Genomic DNA, 24,152 nt, shown 5'->3' with positions numbered 1-24,152 from the left:
AAGAAGTTGTTGAACTTTTTCATCAAATATTGTGCGCATGCATCAAAAGTGTTGCCTCTGAAAAATAAATAAGAAGTAAGAATCAACAAACATCAACTCTAATATAAGGAAGAGAGAACGATTTAAGAAATGAGGGAAGTAAACGTGCAATTGTTGTAACAATTGCATGTAGCAGGTATGGTTTGTGGTTTTAATAGTTTGCTGATTATGAATTTACTTATATATATATATATATATATATATATATATATATATATATATATATATAGTATTTTTCAGTGATTTTGTTTGTAGATAATTTGATCATGAGAATGGCGAGTTAGTGGGATAATAGAGGTTTTTTTTTTGTGTGTTGTATGTGTAAGTAATGTGAGGTAGTTTTTTTGGAACAATTGGAGAAGAAAAAACAAAAACGGAGAAAGAAAAAACTATCTAGAAAAGAAGGTCTCACTAGCATCAGCTAGTAGGAGCAGGTTGATTCCAGGAGGAGGTCCTCGATGGACCAGAAGGACTCATGGCTGCCTGCACCAAGTTTAGCTAAATAATCTGCACACGCATTTCCCTCCCTTAGATTATGCAAAACATAAACCTGCCAATCCCTTGCAAGGAGCTCCTGAATATTCCGAATAATCAGAGCATAATGGTGCTAATCATTAACCGTCGCAAAGATTAAGTTAATGGTTGTTTTCGAATCTGAATAACACACCAAGTTTGCAACCTCCAACTCCCAAGCAAGCCGTAAGCCATGATACATTTCCAGCAATTCAACATGAAGTATATTAGAAAAACCAATATTCCCAGCAAAACCATGGATCCATGCCCTATTATCATTTTGAAGCAAGCCTCCAAAACCTGAGACCCTAGGATTCCCAAGGCTACTACCATCAACATTCAAAATCGAGGCTTGTCCATTATGGGCATTCCACTTTACCAAACGCGGTTGAGTAGTCAGATTAGATTTTGGAAAACACTGAGCTAGTAAATTTGCAAAGTTCACAGTAATGAGTTTTAAGTTGTAGGGAGAAATAACCTCATTTGTAAGGCATAAACTGTTTTGCGCACGCCACAACCACCAACACGCAGCTAGGAAAGTATAAATATTAGCACCATATTTTCTAGGGTTAAATATGTTTTTGGTCCCTATAAAATACCAACTTTTCATTTTAGTCCCTCTAAAATTTTCCTTCAACTTTTAGTCCTCAAAAAATTTTCCATCTTCACTTTTGGTCCCTCTTTTAAAGTAAACTCATATGTAGAATTCATATTTTTGAATAAAATTTTGTAGAAAATTTATAATATTATAAAGATCTCTCCAAAAAAAATTAGAATTTTTTACTAAAACATGAATTAAATATGAATTTTTATATGTTTGATGGTGAAAAAATCATATTTAATTCATGTTTTGTTAAAAAAAATCTATTTTTTTTGGAGTGATATTAACAATATTCTACACATTTCTGCAAAATTTCATTAAAAAATACAAAAATTTACTTAAAAATAGGGACCAAAAGTAGTGATTGAAAATTTTATAGGGACTAAAAGTTGAAGGAAAATTTTAGAGGGACTAAAATGAAAAGTTAGTATATTTATAGGGACAAAAAACATATTTAACCCTATTTTCTATTTTATAATTTAAATTTCTATTTTCTAAATTTAATGATTAATTAAAAGAATTAGAGATTTGGAGGGAAATGTTTTAGAAAGAACTTAATTATAAATGATGATATATTGTTATTTTTTATTATTATTATTATTATTATTATTATTATTATTATTATTATTATTATTATTATTATTATTATAAATAAATGATGATTTATAATTTTGCAATGTCCATAAACTTAGTCATTTACCGGTGGAACATTATATATTTAGACTTTTTTTTGTTTTAGGGACTTATATATTTAGGCATGTTTATACACAAGCACAATATTAATTTGATGTAAAAAATGTAAACAGAAATCCATACTATTTGACCCCTTCTCTCGCCATGTATATCTCTAGCTTTGAAATTTGAAACAGAATTTGTGAAACTAAATGCTCTTCAATATTATTTGGATCTATTGTCTATTTTTCTTTATGGAGATTTTAGATGGAAACCAAGGTAAGCTCTGGTGATCTTCTTTTGTTATTGTTATTACATGCACGTTGGTAACAGCTAATATTTTAATTCTTTAATTTGAGACTAACATTGGCAATATTTCATGGATTACAGGACTCAGTAGATATAAAATCTACAAAGAAATTTCCATTAACATTGAGGTTGGTAGTTTTAACTATTGCGGTGGTTTGTGGAATATACATTTGCTCAATTTGTTTTGAACTAAAAGGTGTAAGGACATATTCAAAGTTCTTAGGTGTTAGTGTCTTCACGCAACCATGCCCTCATCCTTCCAATGTCGAAGAATTGGAAATTCCCTACTTACATTATCCAGAACCCAAAACATATAGCAGGTATTCTAATCACATTATAGTTTTTTTTGACAAATAATCATATTATAGTTATTTATCAAATTTTTGTGCAGCAATTTTTATATTTAATATTTTTCTCTAAATAAATGTATAGAATTTTGTCAAATTTAATGACACACTAGTAGTGATTTTATCAAATATTTGTTTATGTGAGTTGATTTTTTTTTTAAATAAATAAGGTTGATGAATTTGCAGAGAGGAGTGTAGTTGCAATCCTGTTCGATATTTTTGCATTGTGTCAATGCAAAGATCTGGGAGTGGTTGGTTTGAAACATTTTTGAATAGTCATATTAACGTAAGCTCAAATGGAGAAATATTTTCAGTTGAGAAAAGAAGGGAAAATGTTTCTTTAATTTTGAAGACGATAAATGAAGTGTATAATCTTGATTGGTTCACTAGTGCTTCCAAGAATGAGTGCTCTGCTGCTATTGGCTTCAAGTGGATGCTTAATCAGGTAGGTAGTGTATCGGCACACCTCAATCTTCGAGCGTACCGTAGAAGTTCTCAGTAAGGGTGTATTTATTTTTCAAGTATTTAATTTTATTGAATTGAGTTGTGCTATTACCAAACATATGCATGGTTAATTGGATTGCATCATTTTACGATAAAATTTCTCTAACTATTGTCATATTTTTCAATAAATTAAGGGTTTGATGGATCATCATAAAGAAATAGTTGAATATTTGGAGCAAAAACGAGTTTCTACAATATTCTTGTTCAGAAGAAATTTACTCCGTAGAATGGTATCTGTACTAGCCAACTCTTATGACAAAGATGTCAAGCTATTGAATGGAACACACAAGTCTCATGTGCACTCTACAATGGAGGTCACTGATTTTTTCACTTTTTCTTTCTATAATCTTTTTTGGTTTTAAATCTGATCCTGTTCTGCTTCTCCAGGCTACAATTCTTGCAAAGTACAAGCCAAAAATCAATGTCACGTTATTGATACCAGAGCTAAAGAAAACAAATGAGACAATTGCAAAAGCCATATCATATTTTAAAAGCATTCGACACATTGTTCTTTACTATGAAGATCTTGTTAACAACCGCACGGTAAGACTTTGTGCATGCTTAGATTCATAGTAAAATTGACACACCATAATTCTACAACCTTTGTGTGTCTTTTTGTTATTTTTTACTAGCTATGTATCCACAATGAACATTCTATATAATATATATGTTTCTGAATGTTTCATGATACAGAAATTGAAGGATGTTCAAGAATTTTTGAAGGTGCCATATAGAGAACTGGAGAGTAGGCAAGTCAAGATACATACTGCTCCATTGTCAATGCAAATTGAAAATTGGGACGAAGTTCAGAAAACATTGACAGGGACGTCGTATGAGAGTTTTCTCTACAAAGATTAATCAAAATCAAATGTAGCAGACTTTGTCATAAGATCATCAAAGCAACATCAATACAATAATACTTGTAAATATTGCTTTTTGAAACAACTCCTGAAATATGGTTTGTACATATGAAAAATTTATTTTATGTTTAGGCATAACATCATTAATTATAGGTATTTTTTTGAACGGTAATTATAGATATTTTGGTCAATGTTGCATTTCGTAATAGGTCATATCACATGGCATACGCATCATAGATGAAAAATGGAAAATTATTTGGCAAATTACAATTTCTTGCGGACAAAATGATTCTTTTGAATGACAAATGTTAGTAGTTAATTTGTTATATTATTGGTGGCGTTTGAACTCAAGACCTCCTATTTTGGTAAAAAATTTAAAAAAGAAATTTTATCTTAGAAATGTTGCATTCAACACCTTAAAACCTTAGAAAATTTTATTTTCTACATAGAACTTATCACTTTTTTTTTTGGCTTTCTCAATAAATGACCTTAACATGACTCATTTAATAATACTTTGGCGGAGATACATTCACAATTTGATGAATTAAAGTTCAAATTTCAGCTGAGAGAGATATTCACATTTAATTCCTGACAATGCCTCAAATATCATCATCTCATATGAAAATTATTTATGAAAAAAAAAAAAAAAACTGAAGAGTAAGTTCACAGTGCAGGTTGAATCGGTTATGAGAAGAAAAAAAAACTGATCCAAACAATAATTATATATGGTTTAGTTAAATGCTTACATTAAAAATCAGAGTCATACAACTAAATGTAGATTCACTTAAATGCAGTTGGATTGAATCGATTTTTAGATGATCCAAATTATAAATGTAAAAAAACTTGTTTTTATGAATTAGTTGTAAAAAAATTTATTAATAAAATTGTAAATAAGTTTAGTGCAAAATATAATATGTATATAGTAGTCTAAAATTTTATTACTATAGAATAACAATGAAGTATTATGTTTCATAAAAAAAAAAGGGAAATGCTTTTATTGCGACAAATTTTATTCCGAAAAGCTCACGAGCGTGTATGGCATGCTTAACGGTAATTGTTTATTTAATACCAACCGCACATGTATGGTGTAGTGGGTGCTTGATGTCATGTTGCTACCTTTATCATGAATTTTTCGCTTTAATTTTTACGCTATATATAGCATTGGTGAAAAAAAAATGAAGGAGGTTGTTTGAAACATTTAACATAAGGGTGTTTGTTTCAAGGTTTAGAATGACATTCTCGGGAATACATGGCTAGCGAATGACTATGCTCATGTTTGTTATGAGGTTGAGAAAAAGATATACCTGGGTATAAAGGTTCCTGGGAATGAAGTAACTTCCCATAACTTCCAATATTTCGATGAATTTATTCCAACGTAAAGAGATGAGAATGTGCATTCCCATGATATTCTGCATAGATTTAAAAAAAAAATTGTAACTTCCAATTTTCTCAGGAATGTCAAGTTATTTGCCAAACACTTTTTTTTAACAAATACTTAGGAATCAAATTTTCATATTTTCATTCCCGAGTATGTTATTCCTGAAAATAATTTGTGTTTCCCCAAAACAAACGCCCCCATAGTAAAAATAAAGATTAAATGAAACTAATAATTTTATTATTAAAAATTTAAAACCAACAAATAATAGATTTATACTACTTAGAATTTATGTTTAGTTTTGAAAAATTAATCTGAAATCTAATAAGAGAAGTTTTCAATATTTTTAACCGTTTGCTATTTTAATTTAAATATGTATTAGTATAAAATTAGTGTAGTATCCAAAATTTTACAAGTGGCTTTTTTCTCTCTCCTTCACAAAAAGCGTGACATTGTGATTGATCAATGTCGTCAATTCTATGTCACCCAAGAGTTATCCCTATAAATTACAACTTATTCCATTGAATTTGATTTTACAAGTTTTTTAAAAATACTTTTTTCAGTTTTATTTTTTAAAAAATGCTTAAAAATTGATGTTTCTCTCTATGCTAAGGTCAAGCTTTGAAGTTTCTTAAAGATTTAAATAGAATTGTCTCTTCAAGGTGGGGAATTTTTAACTACCTAATGGTGAAATGTTATGGGTATCAATAAAGACACTATGGATATTTAATAGTTAGGATAAAATAGACACTAGTTAGATAATTATCATAAACTATGATTTAAACGTATAGATTCTAAAGCAATAATATAGCTTTGATGCTCACTCACAACAAATTAGATAACATTGTACCATCATATTACATATTATGTATTTAAGACTTTATCAAATAAAAATATATGATATAAATCATAGAAATCCAAGCTCTAGTTATATGGAGGCTCATGTTGTCGCTCCCCAGATAATTAGTTATACATCTTTTATGGTATAGCTGCGGCATCATTGCTAATATGAATGCCAAATTGCTGTATATATTTAGTATGGTTTTGAGGTGTTTTGGAGTAATGGTTTTAGTCCGCCATGTGGAAATAAGATTGTAAATTTGTTTTGAATTTAATTGATGATGGAATGCAACAAACACATTTGTGTGCTGCTGTTGCAATAACCCTCAAAAGGGGATTTTAACTTTTCACCATTCCTTGAAGGAGTGTGATAGTTGTGCGGACTAGCTCAATATGGTTTTAACTTTGAGTTGGATTTGATGTTTCATTTCTTAGAGTCAATGCCAAACTCTTTCGACTATTTCTTTGATGTCGGATGAGAAATTTGTTTTTTTTCATTCCTTTTAATGAAAAAATAATAGAAAATGGTAAAATTATCCATTGTGTCAAAGAAAATCCACGTGAAAGTTTATTGTAGAAAAAACATGCAAAAAATACGTATATATTTTTAGTTATAAATCACACTACTCTCATTCTACGATGAGTGACCCATTTTTTTTCTTCTTAAAACATGCAAAGAATATGTATTTGTTTTTAGTTATAAATCACACTACTCTCATTCTACAATGAGTGACTCATTTAAAAAAAATATGTTTATATTAATATGAATTATCATTTTAATTTTCAATGCAATATTAATTATATATTTTAATTGTATCCTTTAATTATCATTTTAATCTTAATTTTTTCTCTACCATAGTTGGTGGTGCATACATGAAACATGTGCCTTATTATGGTCAAAGCTAGAGACAATATATGATTATATATATATATATATATATTTGTATAGAGACATGATATGATATGAACATGATAAACATTAATCTTATCATGTGTTTGATACGCACATGATAACAAATAAGATATCATTATTTTATTATATTAAATGAGAAAATCACTCTCATAATTAATTAATTATTTTAAAAATGGCATGCAATTAATTATAAATAAGTAAGGAATGACAACATTTTAAAAATGTTATAATATCATGGTAATAAATAAGGAATGAATTTATAATCATGTCAGAATAGTTTCTAACTCAGCCTATACCCAGGATAAACATTATAAAGGCAAGTTATGATAGGATAGGAAAATGGTTTATATTATCTTATCTCTTTGGTGCATATACGCCAAAATAGTTGTTTAATAGCACTTTTTTTTGGCTTTCATAGCACTTAAAAGTGTTATTAAATCCACCGCTATTGTAAGTGTACACTCTTTAATAGCACTTTTAAAGTGCTATCAAAAGCCTAGTTTTTAATAGCTTTTCTTGAAAGTGCTATCGTAGAGTACATTTAGCGCTTCCAAAGAGGTGGTTTTAACAAATTCAGTCAAGTGTTTAATAGCATTTCCTTTAAAAGTGCTATCATAAGTTGTGTTTTTAATAGCTTTTTCGATATAAAGGGCTATAAAAGGCCACTTTTTTTTAATGCTACCTACAAAATCATTTTGAGACGCATATTCTTTTCAATTTGAGAGTATCAAAAGAATGGTAAAAAAACTACATTCAATTTCCAATACCAAATAACATTTCAATTACTCATTTCAAATGTAATATGATCAATCAATTTGTATTAATCCAAAATCTCTTTGTCTACAAATGTCATAATAAAGAGGGCATTACATTGTCAAATTTGTAGATACAAGCCAACAATGCTAAAAACAAAATTTCAAACAAATAGTCTACTCATAATCTCTGAGCTAAAGAAATACTACCTAAATCAAAAAATATGGACAAAAATACAGCAGCAACTAGTAAGCTACATCCAACCAGCTGCACTTTCTAAACCTGCACGCAACAACAGTTGAACCAAAAAAAAAAAATCCAAATTGTCTATCTCTCATTGCCGCAAATCAATACTAAAACTTTCAACCTTCTAATTCAATATGAATCACAAATACAATCGTCTAGTTAGGAAGAATAATAGCTTCTTGGTTTCCTGTTTCAGTTCAAGATACACACACACACACACACACACACACACACACCACTCGAACGAACTGAATAGTCAATAGTTCGGTCAAACTGAAAAGGTTGACTAAACAGTTACTTCGAACAACCCTACTCTTTTCTCTTCTCGATGGTTTCTAAGCAAAATGTTAACTAATACCAACTCAACATCTCAAGGTAACAACTATTAATAACATAAACAATAGAATCATCAACTTTCAATATCAAACATTTAAGTCTAATCTTTTATACGAAATTATTACACATGCCTCTATTTTCTTGAGTCGTGTATCATTACAAATGACAAATTAGTTTTTTATGTTTACCAAATTTTGATTTATCATAAAAAAGGGTACACCATATTGGAGAAAATAAAAAAGAATAAAAGAAAAAGACAACCAAAACTCACCGAAAACATCATCCACCATATAGGTAGCCCAATCCTCCTTGACCACGATTAACTTATCATTAGAGTAGGTGCGGCATTTGTGATTAGGAAAGTACTTCAAATATAAATAAATAAATAAATAAAATTGAGTTAGGATTAAATTATATTAATATGATTACAAATTAATAATAATTAAAATTACGTACATTTAAAGGGATCATATTTTCATTTTCCATGTTGACCTCTTTCATATATCGTCGCTTTACAAAATATTCACAATCAATAACACTGATTTGACGGGGGCACTGCAAAAAAAAAAAAAAAAATTACATCGATTACCTTTAGTCTACATAATTGCATAAAAACAACTTTAATTTGAGCAACTTTAATTGTATAAGAAGTTAACTAATTCGTTCTAACAACCAAAATGGGTTCTATATACGAATGATCTGCCCAATTTTACGGTCTAAGTCCTATAATGGCATATACATAGTAATCAAACCAAGATGTTATGTCTCTTATATGCAAAGATTGTAGCTAGCGACTGCTCCATATTACTATTGGATTCAGCTGACTCATTGATATCTAGTTGAGATAAATAATACCTAGTGATCATACGGAGTTAATTATTCATCTTATGAAATTCATTAGTTATTATTGTTTGACCCATAGACGATAGGACATATAAAATATGTCAAAATGTAAGACAGATTTAGCATTTTCAGTACAAATTAACAAAGGTATTGTGCAAATGACATAATATAGTGGATACGTAGAGAAATACTTACTTTTATACAATGAATTCCGTAGTTAGCTTCCAAACCAACAACTCCCTAAATCTGAAGAATTTCCTCGTTCTTTTCAACAAAATTGAAAAGCAGAGAAGTTCAAAAATAAAAATGAATAAATTACAACTTAAATTAATTAAGGGATGGATATGAAAATACCAAATGTGACTAAATTACAAAATTTTCAAAATGTGTCTAAATAACTCCAAAATTGATCTTCCTTTATTTTGGTCAACTAAAACCATAAAATAAATATTAGACGTATGCCATTATGTACATCGTCTTTACAGTGTCATTAAACATAAATAAGGCTTTAGAGTGTCATTAAGAGTAAAATGTGGCCTTGAGCCAAGTAATTGAGGTCCAAAGAATCATAAAAATGATAAGAATATAACACAAATTAAAATAAAAGTATTGTTCTCCTACAATGTACCCCTGCTAATATCAAAGCAGTTGAGAGTAAAAATGAATAGGCCAGTTGAGAGTTGGTCATAGTTCGAAATCAAAGCACATTGTTAAACCCTATGAAGCACGGATACAACTACAGACACTGACACAGCTAATAATTTGAGAAAATCACTTAATTCAGTGTAATTATATGTGTCGGTGTCGGACACGACACGTGTCAGACACCGAGACACGTTGAATCGGAAGAGTGTCTGTGCTTCATAGGTTAAACCGTATTAAACAAAGTATTCCAATATTCAGAAGGGGTGATTGAGTAGTTATCATGTACACATGCAGACGACAATTCAGATGTGAAAGATTCATATAATTTGGAATATTATATTATTATTGTTCAAAATTCTAACTAGATACAAATTATAGTAGAATGATTTTGAACTTTGGGGGAACATATATATTCTTTAGAACAATTAAAAGTGAAACTACTAGTTGACAATTCATCATGAGAAAAAATAATCAACTAAATAAATCAACAATAATATATAATTGATATGCGTAGTGTAAAATTAATATCACAAATAATATAACAATTTGTTACCATTTCATTTTAAATTTACGTCCTAGCACACGGAAGAAAATAATTTAAACATAGAAATAAAAACAAAGAAAGCTTTTCCTATTCCCTTATTGGGCATCAATGTCACTTCCACATGCAAACCAAGAAATTGTATCATAAAAAATATATCTTAAGCACAAAAATGGTAAAATGGATTATTATGTCTCTAAATTATTGACGCCAGTCAATGTTATCAGCATCATCTTCACCTACATCCAATTGTACGAGTCCTTTATTCCCAGGGAAGAAAAGTTCCATTATTTGTAAAGATCACGGGCTAGGGTAACAATTTGAGTAAAATTAGTGTTGACATATGAGATATATAGCACGAAAAAAGTGTATTTAAGACATCCTTCACCTTACAAACCGAAATGTACTGCATGGTTGAGTTAAAAAATGGCCATAACACATCAGAACCAAACACAGTTTTTTACGGTTTTCTATTAGGTTGGTTCGGTTTTGAACACCGATAGCCTACTACTAGGAAGAGATAAAAAAGAAAATCTAAGATGCGTTCAATCCAAAGTGCAAATTAAACAATTACATACATTGCAAAGAATCTTTTGGTTTTCTACCTCATGTTAGAAACAAATCAACAATCAATATTTACAATACAAATCAAGTAAGCCTATAGTTTTATGTCTAGAAAGAAGCCCCAATTTTGAAGAACTCATGAATCTTGAACTGAACATGAAAATTGTCAAAATTAAGAACTAAATGACTATAAACCTTACCACTAATGCAAATGATACCACCCTTTCCTTTCAGCTCTTCTGCGCTTTCAATAAAGCCAGACACATGCTTCTAGTTGTTGCAACAAACATATAGTCAAATCTCAAATTAAATAACTCTAAAAAACGTAACCTCTTTTTCTAAAGACCAAACGTAATAAAAAGTGAAAAAAAAAATGTCACAACCATAATGTTCCACTATCCTTAGATATCATCCTAAAGGAAAATTGAAATAAATCTTAAACACCATTCTTTTTTTCTTTTTCTTTCTGAACTATCAAAATTTTATTCAAAAACACCACTACCCACTCAAGACGAGAAGGCAGAAGAACGAAATACAAACACCAGCAAAAAGCCAAGTGGCCGGCCAAAAGATAAACAAACACCTCACTAAAAATCAAAGCATGAAAGGAAAACAACAGCCCCTCCCTCTATAGGGTAAAACTGCAGCAGCCGACAACAAAATAACAAGAAAACCAACAGAAGCTTTGTGAAAACAGGAAAACGCCAGCCCCAAAGCTGAAGGATCCCAACCAGTGAATCTCCCCAACACACCTAACTAACACTACCCTCAACCAAAATTATACTCAACCATCCTTAAAATCTCTGATTTATACTAAAAGAATAACTAAATTAGATCCAAATTAAAAAATAAATAAAAATCAAGAAAAGAAAATTGGGTTAGAAAAAAAACACAACTTTGAGTATCGATTTGAAAATTATCATTATCATAGATTAAACAAAAGTACAATTTAAAATATGGTTATTAATTGAAATTGACCATATAATATACGTGAAGTCTGAAAAATTGACTCTGTAATTAAATAACATGTATTATGAAGTAATTCAAGATTTTTATTATTTAAAACCCTGTAATATATGCGAAGTCCAAAAAAGCAACCAAGAGATTGAATTTTTTCATGATTTTTTAGAGGCGAGTTAAGAACGTTAAAATATGGCTTTACACAAAAAAAAATTATAAATTTTCGACAAACGACAAATTAATTATTTGCAGAACAACGGAAATCTCGAACTATAAATCAAATTTTGAGCTCATTATTTGCAAAGACATCTATAAAAATACATAAAAAGGATCTGTAAAGTTTCATACCATTTCGAAGTCGTTTAAATTTATTTTGATTTTTCAACCAAAACGTGCAAAATTGAAATTTTGTTCCGCGTAAGCGTATACTCACAAGTCAAATTTAGTTCCCTAATTTTGTAGGCATGACTAGAACATGATAAGAATCTTCACAATGAAATTTTGTAGTTTTTAATCCAGAAACAAATTAATTATAAATTGTTTAAGATATTCATAATTACTTGGGAATCAAAATTCATAATTAATTTATCCCTGGTCGAAGAATTTTTTTTTTTTGTGTGAAGCTATATTTTAACGTGCTAAACATGTATGAAAAAATTCAACATGTAGGTCACATTTTTAGACTACGTGTATATTATAGGGTGGTAAAAAATAAGAAGAAATTCAAGTTACAATGTTAGAATATATGTTTTGTATTTTACAGGGTCATTTTTCAGACATAATGTATATTACAGGGTCAATTTGAACAATTAGCCCGTTAAAATAAGAAAGATGAACCCGTCAATAGTGTGCTAAATAAAATTAGGAGGTAAATGTCTTTTCCGAGCCTATTTGCGTGTGAGAATTTTCAGATTTTGCCCAAATTTTTCTTTTTGTAAGTGTGTTAATGGGCATTTGGGTTGAGTCTAATGTACAAAAATTATCGATCGAGCCCGGGGGACCGCCCGGGGTCGCCGGGCGGTGAAATCGCCCCTGTGATAAATGTATCATATCATGTCTCCTTATTCTGGCCATCAAACGACCCCTTAATTCTTAGAATTGAGTTCTAACCAACCTAGTTCATAACACATAGTTTATTACATCCATAATATTTTTTTTTGCCCTTGCACATAAATATATGGATGACAAATTTGACAAGTACACTTGGGTCATTTTACATTATTTTCGGTATATTTTTTATCTGGGTTTGGATGCACATGTGTCAACATCATTTGAGTTGGTCTGATGATGTTGGATTGAATTTGAAGTTGATATTTGGGTTGGGATGCACGTGGGTCAGCAACATTTAGGATGGTCTGGTGGTGTTAGATTGAGATCTTGGAGTCTCAAGGTCTCTCGAGTTCGATTCTACCAAATATTAATTTTGATGGACGGACTAATTTGCCTTATTATATATATATCTTCAACCTTACATCTTTTTTTTTGTGGTGGCCGGGGTTTGAACCCCGGACCTTGCATATATTATGCATTGTCCAAACCAACTGAGCTAAGCTCACGAGGACCTTCAACTTTACATCTATTATATGAGTAAATACACAAATACTTCATAATTATGATTTAGTGAAAATATTATTATCTCTATTTTACATTTTCTTTTGACAAAATCACTATTTAATTTAGGGAAATGCTAATTTGGGCCCTTAAGACACAAGTTAATGAATCAAAAATAGAAATATTATGTTGTAATCAATGCATTTGAATTTAATTTTTTTATCTTTAATTAATTGAATGCACAAAAATTAAGAGAGTGTTTCCATTTTAAATTTCTTAACATGTGTCCTAAGGGCACAAGTTAACCTAACCCTTTAGTCTATAATGGAAATTTTGTAACTGTAGTTTATTTTTATTTTTAAGGAGTAACTGTAGTTTATTTGTTTTTACCAATAATTATAGTTATCCACTACAATTAAACTGTGTGAAATGTCATATTGAGAGTTTAAGGGAGGAGTACTCTATATACTCCCTCCGTTTCAAAATGAGTGTCGTTTTAGCTGTTTACACACATATTAAGAAATGCAATGATTTAGAGAAAGAGAATGGTTATTTTACCAAATTATCCTTATTAAATATTGGTTAGTTTTAAAAGTAATACTTTGGAAGTAGTGTGCAGAGTATTAATTGGAGGGTACAATTGAAAAGAAAAAGTTATTATTGCATTGGAAACTGAAAGCGACACTCATTTTGAAACAATTTTTTTGGCTAAAGCGACACTCATTATAAAACGGAGGGAGCAGTAAAAAAATCAGTTAAGGGTAAAAAAAAGGTTTAGGTTAGTGGACAGTGGTTACGTAGCAAGACACACAAAGAAGGTAAAAAATGAGCACAGAGAAAATCCACAAAGAAGTGAGTGAATGAAAGGAAAGGAAGAAAGAAAGAGGTGGCGGCGGATTCAGAGAAAGATACACGAACCAAGTAGTACTACACTACTAGTACTTAAATAGTGTAATGCATATCCCTTATTACACATCCAACGGCTCAAATCTTATCCCACCATTTAATCCAACGGTAGATACCCCAACCTCGTTCACCAATAATCCTCTTATACCCTCGCCGCAACCTCTTTCTCTTACACTCTCATCAAATCCACAGATTCTATTCTAATTCTATTCATTTCCATTCACTAACGCAACCAAAACGAGGGGGGTGCAATAAGTAACTATTGATTAAACTCTTCTTCGTGAAGATGCAATCAACAAACGGTTCTGATTCGAAACCAACGGAGCAGAGTAATAACAACAGGCCGCAACAGAAAACTCTGCCACCACCTTCACCGCATTCACTTACAGTTCCACCACCGCACCAGTGGGTTCCGATGCAATATCCACCGGCGGCAATGGTAATGCCGCATCATATGTTACCGCCTCAACATTATCCGCCGCCACCACACCATTACATGGCTTATCATCATTATCTTCACCACGTGCCTCACGTGCATCATGGATCTAGTGCTGCTGATAATAAAACTCTCTGGGTCGGTGATTTGCACCATTGGATGGATGAAAATTATCTCCACCGTTGTTTCGCTTCCACCGGCGAGGTTTTCCCTTTTCCCTTTTTCTTTCTTTCTTTTTGTTTTTTCGTTAGTGATTTTATTTATGAACATTAAATCGTATTTTTATGTTTTGTTACTTTTATGTTTTCTGATATCAATGTTATTTGATTGTAAGTTTATGGAAAATGGATATTACAGTTTGTCGTTTCTACTTAAGATTCGGTTATGCTTCATTTGGGTTTCGTGTTTTTGGGTTTTTTTGTTAGTAAGTAAATTTTTTGGGTTTTGTGTTAACCCTCAGAAAAAAGGGAACTTTTTTTTTTTTACTAATTGTGTATGTAGTTATAGTACAATTGTTAAATCAAGTTTAAAGATTAGTAATTGAAAAGATATTAAAGCCATGTGCATTAATAGTTTTTTGGATTAAAGAGAAGATCGAAATGTTTGCACTTCTGACATGGGTTTAAGGTTCAGTTGTTGCAGGTGGCTAGATTTAACCCAAAAAGTGACATTATTGCAATCTTTTTATGCCACATTTGTTTGGTGAAAAAATAGTACTATGAATTTTGAAAGCTTAGTGGGATGTATTGGAATGGGATTTTAAAGCATTTTAAAAGAGTTTTTTAAGCATGTATTTGAAACTGGGTTTGCAAACCATTTTTCCGCTTCCCGAGACATTAAGCTTCTGCGTTGACGTATTAACCGATTTCTTATGGTGATTTCTCAAAATATGCCGCTGTTCCAAACACATGCTTATGATAGAAAATTACCGTGATATTCAATCGAGATTATTATTTAATCCAAATAAATGTTGTGGTATTTATTTAGGAGAATCAAGTTTTCTCATTTTGGTAGTAAAAATGGTTGTTGAGATTCTCATTTGGTTCGAGATGGATAAACTTTTGCATCTAATTGACATGCATTTTTGCAGATTTTCTCCATTAAGGTTATTCGCAATAAGCAGACTTGTCAAACAGAGGGGTATGGATTTGTGGAATTCACTTCACATGGGACAGCTGAGAAAGTTTTGCAGACTTATGCTGGGATGTTGATGCCTAACACAGAGCAACCTTTTCGCCTTAACTGGGCGACATTTAGCACAGGAGATCACAAACGCTCAGATAATGTCCCTGATCTTTCTATTTTTGTAGGAGATTTAGCTGCAGATGTTACAGATACCATGTTACTTGAAACTTTTTCTGATAAATACCCTTCAGTTAAAGCTGCTAAAGTTGTTTTTGATGCCAATACCGGACGTTCAAAGGGTTATGGTTTCGTCAGGTTTGGAGATGATGGTGAAAGGTCTAAAGCTTTGAATGAAATGAATGGTGTTTTCTGTTCTAGCAGGGCAATGCGAATTGGTGCTGCAACTCCTAGGAAATCCTCTGGCTATCAACAAGGTATGGCAACTTATATAGCGCCTCATATCTGAAATTTCACTCTTCATGTAGTAGAAAAGAAATGTGGTATACATTCAATTCGGAGACAAACAATTTTAGATATTTTTTTATGCTCAAATTGTATTTGTTCTGCTTTGTATTTTTGTCGAGAAACTTATGGAATTGCATTTTTATTGCTCATATAAATGTATGCTTTGTTTTATGGTATAATTGGCGATATCAATTTTGTTAATAAAATGTTATTTGTTTCTAATTAGCAGACAAGTAGTAAATTCATAGAATTTCCTGAATCCATTCACTTGTTTATTTCTCCTCGTTTCAGTTTTCAATCTCGTGTAGTTATTTTTTTTAATGTCTCTCCATTTTAACATTTGCATATGCTTTTCACCGGAAAACTGCATGGAAAGTCTGGAACATCTCTAGTAGTTGGGTATTGATTTAGTTTGTTTCTTTATACAGGAGGCCAATCAAACGGCACACCCAGCCAATCTGATGCTGATTCTACAAATACAACTGTTAGTTTTTCAGCTTTTTATTAATTTTTTTTAGAGAAGTTAATCTGTTACTAATTTTGTAAGGATGCATTATAGATATTTGTTGGAGGCCTTGACCCTAGTGCTACCGCTGAAGATCTTAGACAACCATTCTCCCAGTATGGTGAGATAGTCTCTGTTAAGATACCTGTTGGAAAAGGATGTGGTTTTGTACAATTTGCAAACAGGTAAAATTTATATCCAATTTTTACTCTATGCATTTATTATGAGATAACAAGGTTTTTACTACACTCGCAATGTGTTCACTAATTAATCATTCTAAACAACCTATCTGCAGAAATAATGCTGAAGAAGCATTGCAGAAGCTAAATGGTACAACAGTTGGCAAGCAAACAGTTCGTCTTTCTTGGGGCCGCAATCCGGCAAATAAGCAGGTAATTGTTCTCTACCTCATACTTAGGCCCATACATTTGTGTGGCCATCCTACAAGGTCTCTATTGATCTATAGGGACAAGTGTAATTTAATGACCAATAACTCACCTAGTAATACCATGAACTTCATGTAGGTTTTAGGAGAAACAAAAGGTCTATTTGTTCTCAGCTGCTAAATTTAATGAAGTGTAGTTTAATGCAGTCATTATATGATTTTTTTTGCTTAATTCGAATCAATCAAATTTTGTTCATGATTATTTTGTTCATTAATGAATTTTCACATTCAAATGAAGAATCTAAGAATAACTATTGATGAGTATAGCTCATTGAATACCAGATTGTCTCATTCTGTCTATCATTGATTGCATTTTGCAATTGTTCTATGTCAATTGACACATCTCTTTGCCTAGCAGTTTAGATCTGAATTCGGCAGTCCCTGGAACGGGCCAGCATATTATGGGGGACCTGCTTATGATGGTTATGGATATGCTATGCCGCATCCTTATGACCAGAGCATGTATGCTGCTGCTTACCCCATGTATGGAGGACACCAACAGCAAGTAAGCTAAATGAAAGTGCACTGCAGAAGTAATACTCACAACAGCATCATGTTTGAATGAGAAAAATTAACTTTTCTCCCTTGTAACTTATTCGATCTGTTGGTTGTATTCTGAAGAATCCCTCCTAATTGTGGAGTGGAGTTGAATTTTGATAACCTAAGGTAGCACGGTAGGAATTCAATTAATCATTTGTTTAGACTCGTAGGAGTAATGAGGAACTGAAACTTGTTGATTGGAATAATTACCTTTAAGTATGCCTGCACTAGCTATTGCCTGCCATTGAGCTTTCCTTGTCTCTTCACATTTCTTATATGCCGATATTTTAATTTTAATTTTGATTTGAATCTAAAAAATTTAGATTTGTGGAGGCACACCCCATCCAAGGTCATTGAGAACCACCGATTTTATCGAGGAGTTACAATAGAATTTATATATAATAACCTACCAATTGCAGAATTCCAGAATAGAATCCAAGTCACATTTGGTCTGAATGGAAGGTCTAACCAATAACCATATGTGACGGCCATAATTTGTGATGATATTTTAATTGCATGCAATCCAAAGGTTGTTCTCCTTCCTCTACTTTGTTTATGCTTGAAGCCTCATTCACTTTGATGATCTACATGATCTTTAAAATTGTGATATTTCCTCTGGTGCATTCATGGTCAAACTAATATAATTTGATTTTGGCCAAAATTGGTTGATGAGGAAACCTTCTGGCCTGAGTAGCGCAATGAAATAACCCTAGTTTGTTTTCGTTTAGTCTGTAATTGACTTCTTACTACGTAATATACTACTCCCTCCGGTCCTATTTATAAGAGAAAGTTGACTATTGAATAATGTATGTATCTAGTAAAGAACCGAAACCAAATACATAAATTATTTAATGTATCTAAAAAGGAAATTGTCTCTTGTAAATAGGATCGGAGGGAGTATAATATAAGGATTTTGAACCCCCCCTCCCTTATTTTACAAAGCAACTTTGTACTAAATTAAACGATTGCCTTGCTCTAACCAAGTATGAAAGAAGTCAGAACCGAAAGGAGACATGTTTGTACGTAAACCATATGGAGGCATGTGTATGGGACGCCAATTTATGTGGATGTTTATATTGCTATGTTGGCCTGATTGATTGATGGAGGGATGTGTTACATAAATTGCATCTTTTGATATTTTATGGGAAGTGTAGTGAAGATTTTAGAAGAATGGAATGGGAGTAAAAATAAGGTTCCTTTCATTTTTAAAACCATCTTCTATTGTCATTTTTCTAAAATTTGTAATATTTACTTTTTAAAAGGACAAAAAAGAGACTTTATAAGTGAGTTATGTAAAGAGAAGATAAAATAGACAAGGAAATGAAGAAAAAAAAAAATACAAAGATACTAGAATAATAGAGAAATACAGTATGTAGTCTCAAATTTTTTTACTAAGTGATTGTAGTCTCAAATTTTTTGATGAGCAATAATTATCATTATTTTAACATATATATACGATCTTGCCTCCACAAAATAAAATTTATGGATCCTTCAACCTTCATTGACACTAATTATGTAGAAATGAGTAGGCTTGTTTGGTCGTGTTTTTGTTCATAAACTATTTGTTGAAATTTAACTGCGAGTGGTAGAAAAGTCTTGTCTTTGGCTATTGTTGCTCCTATGCTTAACAAAATCTCCGATGTATTGTTTTAACATAAAGTTTAAAAAAGACTTGACTAAATGATAGAGTTTAGGTGGTTAATGAGTTCTTTTTAAAAAGAAATTGAATTTGATTTCTAAGTAACACAATTTTTCACCTTTCGGTTGAACTCTGCATTCTCCTAAAAATCGAATGATCAACCTAAAAAAAAACAAAAAAAATTATTTGTAGTTGGGATGTCACTACATTCATATTGATGAGTTGGATGAGTCATGTTAACTTGTGCCCTAAGGGCACATGTTAAGCAACCTAAAAAGAACAACTTTGCATTGGAAAACATAATATGTCAACTTTTAAGAAGTTAAATGCACGACTTTTGATACGTATATTTTTATAACGAGTTTCTTAACATGTGCCCTTGAGGGCACAAGTTAATAATATTCAATTTTATGTAGTTTTTAATTTTTTGATCGGTGCACAGTTTTAATTGGCTTCTTAAAAAAACATAAATTAGTTTGGATATAAACAATTGTATCTAATAAACCCCTTAATCTCGACTGGTGTTACTCCTATACACAAAAATTTCCCACGTTAAAAATCGAGGCTAAAAATTTCCCACCTTAAAAATCGAGGGTAAAAGTAGTTTATGTACGCCCAACACTTCTCAATTAAGATAAGTAGCGGAACAATTAATACTTTGGCTAGGAGTTATGAAGAGAGGATCCACGGTGGCATCATGCATGTTGAATCAATTTTTTGAAGAAAAAAATTGTGTGACCATTGCATCATTTTGTTTCACTGAAAAAATAAGATTGTGATCATTACATCCTATGACTGGTGTAGTATATAGTATTATTTTAAAATAAAATCCTACTTTTTGCAAACGAATTTTTAGTTTTACAGCCATCCAAAACAACGGCGAGAGCATTTCCAAGATTAGTCAGAATTTGCTACCAAGTTTAGTTTCATATGGTGGACTTGTTCATTGTAATTTGTTTCCCTCTTTGGTTTGCCTATATTAATATACTAAGCTTTATATTTGGACCATATCATAGACGACAAAGTATAATATTCAACGCACGCACGCAGGAGCAGCCTTGACGGAGACACGGTCAACATTATACCTATTCCTCTTCCTCTTTTGTTGCAATCTTAAAACTCCTATAAATACAACTTTAAGGAATGCAATCTAGTAACAAATTAACCAACTAAATACTACTCTCAATAATTCTATAGCTTGCTAGCTTTCATCCATATTTCTATTTGTGCAACAAATTAATATTCACAAACTTTAAGCTTTAATTCTTTGGCATTCCACAGAACAACCTGACCAAACATATACAAACAAACTTCAACTTAATTCCCAAACATATATTTGATTCCATAATGGACAGAACACAATCATCACTTCTGCAGATTCAGCCTCCCACCTATGGAAACTTAGTGACTATACTAAGCATTGATGGTGGCGGTATAAGGGGCATTATTCCCGCAACTATCCTCGAGTTCCTTGAATCGCAACTTCAAGAATTAGATGGTGAATCTGCTAGGCTTGCGGATTACTTTGATGTGATTACAGGAACAAGTACGGGTGGTCTTGTAACTGCAATGTTAAGCGCCCCGAATGAACAAAAGCGTCCACTTTTTGCTGCTAAGGATATCAAACCATTTTACTTGGAACACTCTCCTAAGATCTTTCCACAACACAAGTACGAATATCTATTACTATATATATCTGTCTATTCAAAGCACCGACATTTTGTAAAATTTTAAAAATATAATAATAAATATTTGAACTCATGCAGGGACTTGTTGGGATCAGTGGGGAAATTGTTCAGATCATTAGCAGGACCAAAATATGATGGGAAATACCTTCATGAAGTGGTAAGGGAGAAGTTGGGGGAAATTCGTGTGCATGAGACGCTGACCAACATTGTGATTCCCACATTTGACATAAAAACAATGCAACCAATTATTTTCTCATCTTATAAGATCAAGAAAACTCCTTGCATGGATGCTCGACTCTCGGACGTATGTATCAGTACCTCTGCTGCACCTACTTATCTTCCAGGCTACAATTTCAAGAACCAAGATACAGAAGGCAACACACATGAATTCAACCTTATTGATGGCGGTGTTTGTGCAAATAATCCGGTATATATACTATAAATATTGAATAACCAGTTGTTTTTGGAAATCAAACTTTATTTAATTTGTGACACTAATTAATTTTGTTTTTTATGATGATATTTCAGACTTTAGTGGCTATGAATGAAGTAACAAAGCAGATAATTAATCAGAATAATGACTTCTATTCCATCAAGCCAATGGAATATAGCCGTTTCTTGATAATCTCACTGGGCACTGGAACACCCAAGAATGAACAAAAGTTCAATGCGAAAATGGCAGCAAAATGGGGTCTGCTGGATTGGTTAACTCACGGTGGTTCGACTCCCTTAATCGACATGTTTAGTCAATCATCAGCTGATATGGTTGATTTCCATCTTGCTGCCGTCACTCGAGCACTTAATTCACAACATAATTACCTACGGATACAGGTACAATTATCATCTTCCCCACATATGTAAACACTACTAATTTTTATGTTTTGATCATTGACTAATTGTGTATTAAAAATGCAGGATGATACATTGACGGGTACAGATTCTTCAGTTGATATTTCCACAAAAGAGAATTTAGAAAAACTTTGCCAAATTGGTGACAAATTGTTGAAGAAACCAGTCTCTAAGGTCAATTTAGAGAATGGTATGTTTGAGCCAATTGAAAATGGGGAAACCAACCAAGATGCTCTCAAAAGGTAAATATATAACAAAACATGTTAATTGTAATTAAGAGACCATTATGTGATTAAATGACTAAACATTTGTTTTAATCTTTGCAGGTTTGCCAAAATACTTTCCCAAGAGAGGAGGCTCCGCGAGTTGAAATCCCCTCACACTAATAAAGCTTTAATATAGAGAAAGAAACATTTCCTCATTGCTTGTGAATTCTTAGTTTTTCTCCTTAACATAATTCCCATTCTTTCATTGTAATTTTACAAAATTTGTTAACTTCATTTATTTTTTTATTTTTAGAGTATGCATTATACTCTATTGACATAAAGAAAAAGTGTAATTGTTTATTCATTAATCCAAGATTTAATTTAATGATATTCTATGTACCAAATAAGTAGTAAATCAAACCCGCTACTCTCCTAACATTACAATTTGTTTTGAAGTGAAAAGTAGTAATCGTAATATTACAATTGCTCGAACACGTGTTTCCACCGGTAGCCTTTTGGTCTTAGTTAATGGATTCACCACTACTTTGATCGATATTGGTAGAGATTTGTGTCAACAAGATTCTCCATTCCTTTCTTGTTTCTACTAGTGGCAGACGGTCTCAAATGACATATGCAAGAGACAACATGGATTGGATTGTTGAAAGGATTTGGAGTGAGAAATTTAGATTGGATTGTATCTCATCTGTAGCATGTTGATGATACATTCTTCATATATATGAGGGACTTAAGTGGATAATCTATAGTTTTGTATTGATTTAAATTGATCTCTGAGTTTAAGATTTACTTCATCAAATGCTATATTTATGATATTAATTTGAATTCGTTATTTGTTTTTGCTATAAATTGATCTCTTGATATAAAAAAACTGGTCTCTGATTTTTAGCATGATTTATGAGTATGAAATGATTAAGCCAAAATTAGTCTCATGTTTTAAAAAATCTTTAAAAATAAATTTCACCAATTTAAATATAAAACTTAACCCCAAAAAAAAAAAATCCCAAATTTATCTTCTTGAATCGGCCCACCTGTTAAGCCCGGATACGAGATACGATACGGATACGATATTGCATCGATACGCTGATACGGGAAAATTTTAAAAATCAAGATACGATACGGCTATGATATGATAATAAAAAGAAATTATATAATTAAATGTACAGTATAATCATAGTTTTAAAAACCGGCTCGGACTGGTCGGTCGAACCGGTCCGACCATGAACCGGAGGGGTGACCGGTTCGAGCTGTCTTATGGATCGGCCATGTTTTTAAACCGGTTTGAACCGGCGTGGCTCGGTAAAAACCGGCGACTCGTCGGTTTTGATAAACCGGACCGGGTCAATCCGTTATTCGTTTTTCAAACAAAAATCAGAGGAAAGAACGGATTCAGAGTAAAGAAAGAAGAGAGGAAGGTAAGATGCAAAGTGAAATTGTTGTTTAATTAAGCAATCACGTGATTCTACAAAGTTTTGAATTTGTAATCTTGTATCTAGGTTGGTTTCAAGCATCCAATCTCTGTCTCACGATTGCAAAGAAGAAGAAAGAGAACTGTGAAAAATGGTCTCGTGACAAATAATTGATGTTGGCAGCGGCTACAAGAGAAATGAAACTAGTGTTAGCTGTCTTGCCCCCTTTTTAAAGTGACGGGCTTCGGGTTGTCTGCGACTCGTCGGTTTTGATAAACCGGACCGGGTCAATCCGTTATTCGTTTTTCAAACAAAAATCAGAGGAAAAAACGGATTCAGAGTAAAGAAAGAAGAGAGGAAGGTAAGATGCAAAGTGAAATTGTTGTTTAATTAAGCAATCACGTGATTCTGCAAAGTTTTGAGTTTGTAATCTTGTATCTAGGTTGGTTTCAAGCATCCAATCTGTCTCACGATTGCAAAGAAGAAGAAAGAGAACTGTGAAAAATGGTCTC

General features: G+C 31.8%; 3 protein-coding genes and 1 long non-coding RNA gene across 4 annotated transcripts; 3 read left to right on the top strand and 1 right to left on the bottom strand.

Annotated features, from left to right (window-relative positions):
* Nucleotides 1-1,973: 1,973 nt before the first annotated feature.
* On the top strand, nt 1,974-4,036 carry LOC146942056 (uncharacterized). Its single transcript, XM_085756014.1, has 6 exons — nt 1,974-2,104; nt 2,216-2,454; nt 2,668-2,926; nt 3,120-3,299; nt 3,373-3,528; nt 3,679-4,036. The coding sequence occupies exons 1-6, from the start codon at nt 2,093-2,095 to the stop codon at nt 3,841-3,843; spliced, it is 1,011 nt and encodes a 336-aa protein (XP_085612140.1). The 5' UTR covers nt 1,974-2,092; the 3' UTR covers nt 3,844-4,036.
* Nucleotides 4,037-7,730: 3,694 nt separating this feature from the next.
* Nucleotides 7,731-11,832, bottom strand: LOC146942055 (uncharacterized). Its single transcript, XR_015032564.1, has 5 exons — nt 11,102-11,832; nt 9,347-9,415; nt 8,765-8,863; nt 8,580-8,673; nt 7,731-8,008 (listed from the first exon to the last, which is right to left on the bottom strand). It is a non-coding gene; the product is annotated as an uncharacterized LOC146942055 (long non-coding RNA).
* A 2,657-nt stretch (nt 11,833-14,489) lies between these two features.
* On the top strand, nt 14,490-18,078 carry LOC146942054 (polyadenylate-binding protein RBP47C-like). Its single transcript, XM_085756012.1, has 6 exons — nt 14,490-14,958; nt 15,845-16,313; nt 16,773-16,828; nt 16,904-17,034; nt 17,145-17,241; nt 17,653-18,078. The coding sequence occupies exons 1-6, from the start codon at nt 14,605-14,607 to the stop codon at nt 17,806-17,808; spliced, it is 1,263 nt and encodes a 420-aa protein (XP_085612138.1). The 5' UTR covers nt 14,490-14,604; the 3' UTR covers nt 17,809-18,078.
* Nucleotides 18,079-20,489: 2,411 nt separating this feature from the next.
* Nucleotides 20,490-22,604, top strand: LOC146942053 (patatin-like protein 2). The gene is made up of 5 exons (XM_085756013.1): nt 20,490-21,143; nt 21,240-21,588; nt 21,690-21,992; nt 22,077-22,252; nt 22,337-22,604. The coding sequence occupies exons 1-5, from the start codon at nt 20,821-20,823 to the stop codon at nt 22,410-22,412; spliced, it is 1,227 nt and encodes a 408-aa protein (XP_085612139.1). The 5' UTR covers nt 20,490-20,820; the 3' UTR covers nt 22,413-22,604.
* Nucleotides 22,605-24,152: the final 1,548 nt, after the last annotated feature.

The sequence above is a fragment of the Medicago sativa genome, chromosome 3 (assembly GCF_051527215.1).
Source record: "Medicago sativa cultivar Bolivia chromosome 3, Bolivia_mono, whole genome shotgun sequence".
Lineage (NCBI taxonomy): Eukaryota > Viridiplantae > Streptophyta > Magnoliopsida > Fabales > Fabaceae > Medicago > Medicago sativa.
The sequence above is the reverse complement of the archived record's forward strand: the minus strand, read 5'-3'. Positions and strand labels throughout refer to the sequence as shown.